Here is a 10530-nt window from a genome sequence, read left to right as displayed (position 1 = left end):
AGTGAGTTTTATTTTTATTTTTCTTTTTTTTGAGACGGAGTCTCACTCTGTCGCCCAGGCTGGAGTGCAGTGGCCGGATCTCAGCTCACTGCAAGCTCCGCCTCCCAGGTTCACGCCATTCTCCTGCCTCAGCCTCCCGAGTAGCTGGGACTACAGGCGCCCACCACCGCGCCCAGCTAGTATTTTGTATTTTTTAGTAGAGACGGGGTTTCACCATGTTAGCCAGGATGGTCTTGATCTCTTGACCTCGTGATCCGCCCGTCTCAGCCTCCCAAAGTGCTGGGATTACAGGCTTGAGCCACCGCGCCCGGTCTCAGGTATCATTTTATAGCAACACTTTAAGTGGACTAAGACAAAGCCCTTAGATTATAAATCATAGTTGTTTTAAATTTCCAGTCTGATCAGTTCTCAAAAGAATATATACAAATGGCCAACAAGCATATGGAAAAATGCTCAACATCACTAATTATCAGGGAAATGCAAATCAAAACCACAAAACAAGACGACCTCACTCCTACAAGAATGGCCATAATAAAAAAAATCAAAAAATAATAGATGTTGGCGTGGATGTGCTGAAAAGGGAACACTTTTATGCTGTTGGTGGGAATACAAACTAGTACGATCACTGTGGAAAATGGTGTGGAGATTCCTTAAAGAAATAAAAGTAGCTCTACTGTTTGATCTAGCAATCTCACTGGTAGGTATCTACCCAGAGGAAAAGAAGTCATTGTACGAAAAAGATACTTGCACATGCATGTTTATAGCAGCAAAATTGCAATTACAAAAATATGGAACCAGCCCAATTGCCCATCAATGAGCATGTATACCATGGAACACTACTCAGCCATAAAAAGCAATGAAATAATGGCATTCTCTGCAACATGGATGGAATTGGAGACTACTCTTCTAAGTGAAGCAACTCAGGAATGGAAAACCAAGCATTTTACATTCTCACTTATGTGTGGAAGCTAAGCTATGAGGTCAAAAAGGCATAAGAATGATACATTGGACTTTGGGGACTTGTGGGAAAGGGCGGGGAGTGGCAAGTAATAAAAACTACACATTGGGGGCTGGGCACGGTGGCTCACGCCTGTAATCTCAGCACTTTGGGAGGCCAAGGTGGGTGGATCACGAGGTCAGAAGATCAAGACCATCCTGGCTAAAACCGTGAAACCCTGTCTCTACTAAAAATACAAAAAAATTAGCCAGGCGTGGTGGCGGGCACCTATAGTCCCAGCTACTTGGGAGGCTGAGGCAGGAGAATGGCGTGAACCTGGGAGGCGGAGCTTGCAGTGAGCCGAGATTGCACCTCTGCACTCCAGGCTGGGGGACAGAGTGAGACTCCATCCCCCCCCCAAAAAAACAAGCAAACAAACAAACAAAAAACAAACAAACAAAAACTACACATTGGGTACAGTGTACACTGCTTGGGTGATGGGTGCACCAAAAGCTCAGAAATTACCACTAAAGAACTTATTCACGTAACCAAACACCACCTGTTCCTCAAAAACCCATTGAAATAAAAAAAATAAAGTAAAATAAAATCTATCTACCAAAACAATTAAATAAATAAATAAATTTCCAGTCTAATAATTCCAACATCTGTGGCATATCTGAGTCTAGTTCTAGTGTTTGCATTGTCTCTTCAAACTGTAGTTTTAGTCTTCCAGTATGCCATGTAATTTTTTGTTACATACTATATACGATATAATAGAGAAAAACTATGGTAAATAGGCTTTTAGTGATATGGTGGTAAGGTGTCAGGGGAGGGGAAGCATTCTATAGTCCTATGATTAGGTTGCTGTCTTTTAGTAAGCCTATGCCCCTTGGCTAGAAACTTCACAAGTGCTTCCAGTCCCCCTCTCTGTAGGTGGGACAGGATAGTTAAAGGGAGCTCAAGTTGGGCATTTCCCTTCCCCAGTTCACTTAGGCTCCGATAAACCCCAATAGGTTAGACTCTGATAAAAAATAGTTTCTCTTGAGGGCAGGCAGAAGGCCTGATGTATTTAAAAATGATTACTGTTTCCTCCCCTTGCCAGAGCAGGAGGGGATTTTCCTCTAGTGTTCACTGTGAGAACCTGGCAGAGCTCCTGGAGGTGAACTCCCAAGAGTGTGGGTCCCGTAAGACTGAGCACTGAGCGCCCCCGACCTCCAGGGTTTTTAACTTCTGACTTTTCCACATTAAGCCTTCAGTAATTTGTGAATTATAGTTTAGGTTTTCCTACCCCAGCACTGGTTCCTGCAGAGGTTTCTGCTTGGGTTAAGTTGCACTTAATTCTCTGTATTTCCCTGGCTCTTCAAATTCTGGGACAGTGGTTTGCCCTGTGATCTTACTTCTCTGATGGACCTAAAAAGAATTGTTAATTTTCAGTTTGTACAACTTTTCACTTGTTGTTAGGACAGAATAATGAGGTACAAGCTCCTTACATGACAGACTGCAAACCAGAAGTCCTATCTGCTTTTTCCTTTTAGCTGAGCAAATTAGCTAACTCTTCTGTGTCTTAATCTCCTTATCAATAAATGACATAATAGCATCTACCCCTTAGATTAAATGGGTTAACACATGTAAAGTTCTTAGAATGGAACTAGCCTTCAGTAAGACATAATGAATGTTAATAATGACTACTATTATTAGTACATTTATGATGTAACTTCAAAATAGGAATATATGTGTATGTGTATATATATATATACACACACAGATATAATAAATATTTTATAATATCAATAAATATATAACTCCTTAATCACTGCGTTGCTAGATCAATGTTTGCTGGATAGAGCTCCAGACTGGGCCAAGTTAGGATGAATAGCTAACAACCAGTAGTTGACAATGAATGCTTTATGGTAACCATTAATTTCACATAGAATTGATGCACTTAATTCTCACAAGAAATATATAAATGCTATTATTATCCTCATTTGATACATAAGGAAATAAAGCTTAGGAAGAGAAAGTAACATGCCCAGAAGTGTGCAGCTAGTAAAGAATGGAGCTAATATTTGACCCTAAGAAATTTTACTACAGAATGTGAGCTCATATTTTTCTGCCTTCTGATTTATTATTTTTAAAAAGCTGTATAATATTCTACAATGGTATAAATGGTCAGCTGATTTACAACAAATACTAATAAAATTCACTAAGAGAAGGATGATCTTTTCAACAAATGGGTTAATTAAATATCCACAGAAAAATATAAATCCTGTCGTCTACCTTTATACTTTACACATAAAAATAATCCTTGATGGGTTGTAGATCTACTTGTGAAAAATCAAATAATATAGAGTCTAGAACTGTGCTTTCCAACATGGCAGCCACTAGCCCTATGTTACTATTTAAATTAAATAAAAATAAAAATCATTTCCTTAGTTGTACTAGCCACATTTCAAGTGCTCAACAGCCACATGGAGTTGGTGACTACCATATTGGATGGAACAGACATTGAACATTACCATTATCACAGAAACTTCTATCTTTTGTTTATTATTTTTATTTTTGTAGACATAGGGCCTCACTTTGTTGCCTAGGTTCATCTTGAACTTCTGGCCTCAAGTGATTCTCTCACCTCCTGTCCCAAAGTACTAGGATTACTGATGTGAACCCCCATGCCCAGCCCAGACAGCTCTATCGTAAAAGAAGATAAAATAATTTCTTGAGACCAAGAGGTAGGCAAAGACTTCTTAGACAAAACACCAAACCTACTAACCCTGAGAGAAAAGACTGATAAGCTGAACTTCAAAAAAAAAAGGAAGAAACTAGATTCTTCCAACAATCACATGAGTGAAACCAGGAGCAGATCTTTCCCCAGCTGTGCCTTCAGATAAGACCACAGAGGTGGGCCAACAACTGACGGTAGCCTTGTGAGAGACTGTGAAGCAGAGGGCCCAGCTAAGCTATGCCCAGATTCCTGACCGACAGAAACTATGAGATTATGCATATTAAGCCACTAAATGTTGTGGGTCATTTGTTTTGCAACAATAGATCAGTCATATAAGAGGTGAGGGAAAGAGGATGGTTTTCACATAATTTCTGGCTCGAGCCACTAGGTAACTAGAGGTGTCAAGATTCTAGGAGAAAAAATAGATTTCAGAGCTTCCAAATTATTAAATATTCCCACATCCAGAACTTTAAATACAGTGGATTCTCAAAGAATTAAAATAAAATGCTAATATGACAATGATTTGGAATATAATTGAATTTTAGATGATTTGTAAAGCATTATAATTAAGCATTTTTTTCTATCATTTAAGTGAGACATTGGGTAAGCCATGGGTAAGGAAGTCTGGAAGCCTTTTCTATAATATTAGAGGATGTAGCTCATTCTCTGTTGCCACCGCCAGGTAAGAAGTTCCTCTCACCCTCTGCCATGATTCTGAGGCCTCCCCAGTCGTGTGGAACTACACGTGCATTGCCATTGTGATTTCTCTTCTCATGATCCTGATATGTGCTATTGGCGGCTTACGGAGCATACAAGCAATACACAGTCTGGATCATCCCATTCTTCTGCTACCAGATCTTTGATTTTGCCCTAAATACCTTGGCTGCAGTCACTGTGCTTGTTTGTCCACACTCCATTCAGGAATACACATGACAACTGCCTCCTAATTTTCCCTACAGAGAGGATGTCATGTCAGTGAATCCTACCTATTTGGTCCTTATTATTCTTCTGTTTATTAGCATTATCTTGACTTTTAAGGGTTACTTGATTAGCTGTTTTGGAACTGCTACCAATGCCAGGAACTCCTCCGATGTCCTGGTTTATGTTACCAGCAATGACACTACCCGTGTATGATGATGCCACTGTGAATGGTGCTGCCAAGGAGCCGCCGCCACCTTACATGTCTGCCTAAGCCTTCAAGTGGGCGGAGCTGATGGCAGCAGCTTGACTTTTCAGACATCTGAGCAATAGTTCTGTTATTTCACTTTTGTGATGAGCTCTCTGAGCTTGTTTGTTGCTGAAATGCTACTTTAAAAAATTTAGATGTTAGGTTGACACCTGTAGTTTTCAACATGTGCTTTGCTAGAACACTATGATAGATTAGCTGTAGAATTCTTTCTGTAGGACTGGGGGTGTAATGCGCTTCTCTGACCTTCCCTAGGCACTGAAACTTCCCCCAAATCTGATGGACCTAGAGTCAGAGAAGTCCACTTTTGTACCTGCTGGGTCCCAAAGTTGGGCAGTTAGTCACATTTTTTCTCTCTGTTCCCTCTCTTTTGAAAGTGTAAAATAAAACCAAAAATAGACAACTTTTTCTTAAGCCATTCCAGTGTAGAGAACAAAACCTTATGAAAACAGGAATGTCAATTGTGTAATCATTATTCTAATGAGTTAAATAGAAGTCCTCATGTATGTGTTACAAGAATTTCCCCCATAACATTCTTTATGACTTAAGTTCAATGACAGTTTGCGTTTGGTGGTAAAGGATTTTCTCCAAGGCCTGAATTAAGACCATTAGAAAACACAAGGCCGTGGGAGCAGTAACCATCTGATGACTGTTCTTGTGTATCCGGTGTCCACGGACATGGGCCACGTGCCTCATCTGTGTTAGAGGGTGGAATGGATGTGTTTGGCGCTGCATGGGATCTGGCGTTCCTCTTCTCCTGGAGTCACATCCCCACCCAAGGCCCTCTTAAGTGTTCTGCCCTAGCTTGGTTCAAAGAGGTCATCCAACTGACTTTATCAAGTGGAATTGGGATATATTTGATACACATTTGTCTAACAACATGGAAAAGGGTTTTCCTCCTCCTTTCCCTGCAAGGGACATCCTACTGCTTTGAACTTCCAAGTATGCCTAGTCATCTTTTAAAATGTAAAAGTTTTCAGAAAATTGAGGGTTGCTTTCCTTGTATGTGCTTATTATCTTGACTACCTGAATTGTAAGGGATTTTTATATATTCACATGTTCCAAAGTCAGCAACTCTCCTGTTGGTTCATTATTGAATGTACTGTAAATGAAGTCTTTTGCAATTAAAATGAGGTTTACCCACATCCAAAAAAATAGAAAATTAGAGGATGTAATTTTCGACGAATCAGAGCAATCCAAACAAATCCAAAAGTTGGGTTTGGACTCAGTGGAAGGAGGCAAATCAGGCTCTTTTTTTTTTTTTTTGCTTCAGTGAGGTTCAAGAAAACTGAGTCCTCTCTTTGGTCCATTATTCTTTGGTGTTTAAGGCTAAAACCCTGGTTACTAATCAAGTGTTACTTTGACTCACTTTACCTTTGCTTATCCTTGTTGCATCTGTCCTCCCAGAGGTAGAAGGGAGGGGGCAAGACAGAGTTGGGAATGCCTGCTTCTCTGGGCCACATGTCAACATAGTGGTGGCCATTTCTAAACCTGAAAGGTCTAAACATCAGGCCTTAGCCTGGCCTAGTGTTTCTCAACAGGGTCCCATGCTGGCCCAGGATAGTTTTCATTGTTGTCATGTCCTGAGCATTGCAGGAGGTTTTGCATATGCTAGTAGAACCTGTCAGCCTTCCCACAATTTCAGATGCTTCCGAGTAGGATGGCACCTTCCCCCTCATCTTTGAGAACTAATGAATTCTTTGCGCTTACTCACCTACAACATGTCCCCCACACTGAACTTGCACCCTGCCATTTTCTAGATGTCTGCTTGGCAAGAGCTTCCAAATTGCTAAATATTCTCATCCCTAGAACTTTAAATACAATGGGTTCTCAAGGAATTAAAATAAAATGCTAATATGAGAATAATTCAGAATATAACTGAATTTTAGATTATTTATAAAGCAACATGGAATCTTGTAGAAACTCAGCGACAGGCTGGGCACGGTGGCTCACACCTGTAATCCCAGCACTTTGGGAGGACGAGACGGGTGGATCACTTGAGGTCAGGTGTTCAAGAGAAGCATGGCCAACGTGGTGAAACCCTGTCCCTACTAAATATACAAAAATTAGCCGAGTGTGGTGGCGCAGCCTGTAATCCCAGCTACTTGGGAGGCTGAGGCAGGAGAATGGCTTGAACCTGGGAGGCGGAGGCTGCAGTAAGAGCTGAGATTGCACCATTGCACTCCGGCCTGGGCGACAGAGCGAGAAAAAAAAATACTAAAAAACTAAAAAACTCAGGGACGTTGTTATAACTAGTGTTCTTTGTTCTGTGGTGTGCTGAAAAGAGAGTTAATGGAGTCCTGGCTGTCAGTTCACCGTGAGTCATAAGAGGATGTGTCCTAATGTTTCATATTTGTAACTGGGGATCCCCTGGAAGAATCTTCTGGAAATTATGACCTTCATCTGGCGATTGTAGCTGTTAAAGTCTCCAAAGAAGCCATTCTTACATTGTGTTGTGAAATTATTACTCTCTCTCAAATCTGTGCCAGAAAAAAAATACAATGTGTGTTTATGTATATATGATAAGCTATGTTTTATTGAACTAATCATTACAGAACTTTTATTGGGCACTGACCGTGAGCCAGGCACTGTGCTAGTTTCTTTGAAGGCATTATTTAATTTAATGCCCACAAAACGCCTCTGTAGTAACCAGTATTGTCATTCCCATTTTGCATGTAAGGAAGTTAAGGCTTAAGAAAGTTGTGCAGCTTCCTCAGGATCACCAAGCCAGTTAAGTGACAGTGTCAGATTTCAAATCCAAACTTTGAAATTCATTCTCTAATTTCTTCAGACTACATGGATCTGTTCTGGCCAGTCTAGCTGTCCCAAGTTCTTCTTTGGTGTTTTGAGTCTGAAGCCCCAACTACTAATCACGTGTTACTTTTACTCTCTTTGCCTTATTGCATGTGTCCTTGTTGAATATGTCCTCCTCCAGGAAAAAGGGAGGTGGCAAGACAGAGGCAGCAATAGGGGTTTATTCAACAGATATTTACTGGACACCACCACCCGCAGATCCCTGCACTGGGCAAACAGGACAGAGATGTTCCTGCCTGAAAGGATGTGTGGATAAGTGCACAAATGTGTGGATAGATGGATAAAATAAATAAGGAGGAAACACATGGAATACATCAACAAATAACTGAATCATGGCATGATGACAATCAGCGGGAAGAGTGGATGGCATGGATGGGTGAGTGAACGGGGAGGTAAACGAACGAACGAATGAATGAATGGAGTGGTTTTGGGTCTAAGCTACCAGAACTCCGAGCGCCCAGCGGCGGGCGGGTGGGCGGAGGGGCGGCTACTCCACACAGTACGGTAGGCTCAGGCTGCTCCTCCTGGAGCCCCGCTCTCACCGCCTCCCCCTCCTCTCCTCCCTCTCCTCCCTCTCCTCCTCCTCCGCCGTCGCCGCCGCCGCCGGCCGCCCGCCGGCCGCCACGACCCCAGTCCCCGGCGGGCGGGCGGAGAAGGCGACCGCCGCGCGCTGCTGCACTCGTCCTGCCGCCGCCGCGATGCGCAGAGGGACCGAACCGCCTGGGGGCCGCCGCCGCCGCCTCGCCGCACCATGAAGCTCCGCAGCAAGGCGGCGGCGCTGCTCCTGCTCGCGCTGGCCGCGCTGCTGCTGGCGCTGCTGTCCCTGCGCGCTGGCCGCGCTGAGCCCCCAGCGCCTCCCGCACGCCCCGCGTCCGCCCCGCAGCGCCACCCCGCGCCGGTCCCCGCGCGCTGGCCGGCACCGGGCGCCCTCCCCGTGGCCAGCCCGGGAGTTCGGAGGCGCCGGCCCCAGCGTCCGCGCCCCCGAGCGGGCCGCCGGGGCGCTGCGAGACTGGAGAAGTTGGCGAGGTGAGTCGTGGCAACCCCAGAATCCCATCTGCGGACCCGTGTCTCGCTCCCTACACCCGTGCCAAGTCCAAGGGAGGCTTTGGGCTGGAGAGGCAGACTTCCAAGTTTCACCCACGGGCTGCCCACTTCTGTTTCTTAGCCCGATAGAAAAGAAGACCCACCTCGGTGGAGTCCCTCTAACAGCTCAGTGCTGATAATCACGTACATTTTTGAAGTGTCAAGGAAAGTGGTTTCGTACATTAAATTTTTTAACTGTCAAGGCAAGGCGTATTTTTGCACTTTTGCAAACATGCACCCTTTGTTTAATTTGTCATCACAATGCAAGCCATCACAATGCAAGAATGCTTTATCTAATTCTCATGTTTCACTGGAGAATTTTGCGGAAACCTTAGATCTGATTGAGTTGGAAAAGTTAGATGTTTACCAAGGACTGGCAGCCTCTCGTTCAACCTGGAGTACCCCCATGCTTAGAACAGAAGAGACACTTGACCTAAGTTTATTAAAAAGTTCTCTCCTTGAAAGGACTGATGCGTGGCACAGAAAAGACAGAGTGGGGGTTTCCAGATCCTCGTTCTGTTTCAGGCTCAAGTGTGGTCAAAGGGTTCTCCTACTAGAAAAACATCTTAACCTTCGACCTTACGTTTGATACTCTCTTTCCCTACACAAAGCTTAACACGCGGAGGCTTTTCATCAGAGCGCTTTATATTTGGCCTTTGGGTTGCTGGAACGCCCCGCAGGTTAGGGATTTGCGTTCATTTCCTTTGTTGTGGAGGGCTTTTCAACAATCCCCTTGTCTTCTAGTGAGTCTGTTTCATCTGCCCTTTCAAAACTGTTGTTTCTAACTGCCAATGCAACGTCCTCGTTTGCTGGGCTCCTTAATTTCAACCTGAAGGGAGTTGAAAAATTCCTTTTAACCATAATGACTAAATCTCTTTGGTGCTTTTACTGTAACTAAGAGAAAAGACATGAAACCTCAAGAAGTAGCTGTGTCAGCTTTTGTTTCCCTTCTGCCTCACTACAGATGGGTACTGACAAGTTTTAGAGGGAAAAAGACCCCAACAATCTGTCACTTTAAAGTACTTATAACACTTTACAGCCCCTTCTGGATGTGTACAGTCTTTAAGGATATGTCTGTTAGGAAATTAATAGGATTTCTCCTCTTCTATACTGGTGTTTCTTATGATAGATTAATTAGGGTTTAACTGCAAGTTTAATATGATTGCTAAGTTTGATGGGACAACTGGTAAGATAATAATAATAATGTCACCCTTAACATTGTTAACCTATTGCCAGGGATATTGCTAACCGCAGTACACACAAATAGTCACAGTTAACACTTACATATACAACTACATAATCCACACCATAATCTCCCCCAACCCCCACTGCCTTTTTGTTTTTTTGAGACAAAAAAAATCATGGCACATGCAGTGCCATGATCTCTGCTCACTGCAACCGCCACTTCCCAGGTTCAAGCCTCCCAGGTTCAAGTGATTCTCATGCCTCAGCCTGCCAAGTAGCTGGCACACAGGCGTGTGCCACCATGCCCAGCTAATTTTTGTATTTTTAGTAGAGAAACGGGGTTTCACCATGTTGGCCAGGAACTCCTGAGCCCAGTGATCCACCTGCCTCAGCCTCCCAAAGTGTTAGGATTACAGGCGTGAGCCACCGCGCCCTGCCCACACCATAACCCTTTGATAGTGGTTTTCAAAGTGTGGACTTTAGACCAGTTGCACAGGCATCATCTGGGAACTTGTTAGAAATGCAGATTCCTGGGCCTCACCCTAGCCCTACAGAATCAGAAGCTTTGGAGCGGGGGGTGGTCAGCAACCGTGTTTTAACAAG

At 43.6% G+C, this 10530-nt stretch overlaps 1 protein-coding gene across 1 annotated transcript in view; it reads left to right on the top strand.

Annotated features, from left to right (window-relative positions):
- Nucleotides 1–8278: 8278 nt before the first annotated feature.
- GXYLT2 (glucoside xylosyltransferase 2) overlaps nt 8279–10530 on the top strand; it is a 79413-nt gene continuing 77161 nt past the window's right edge. The window contains exon 1 of the mRNA XM_025374973.1: nt 8279–8685. Within this exon, the coding sequence (XP_025230758.1) occupies nt 8411–8685 (275 nt within the window). The 5' untranslated portion in view covers nt 8279–8410. The remainder of the gene's footprint in view (nt 8686–10530) is intronic.

Source organism: Theropithecus gelada, chromosome 2 (assembly GCF_003255815.1).
Source record: "Theropithecus gelada isolate Dixy chromosome 2, Tgel_1.0, whole genome shotgun sequence".
Taxonomy (NCBI): Eukaryota; Metazoa; Chordata; class Mammalia; order Primates; family Cercopithecidae; genus Theropithecus; species Theropithecus gelada.
The sequence above is the reverse complement of the archived record's forward strand: the minus strand, read 5'-3'. Positions and strand labels throughout refer to the sequence as shown.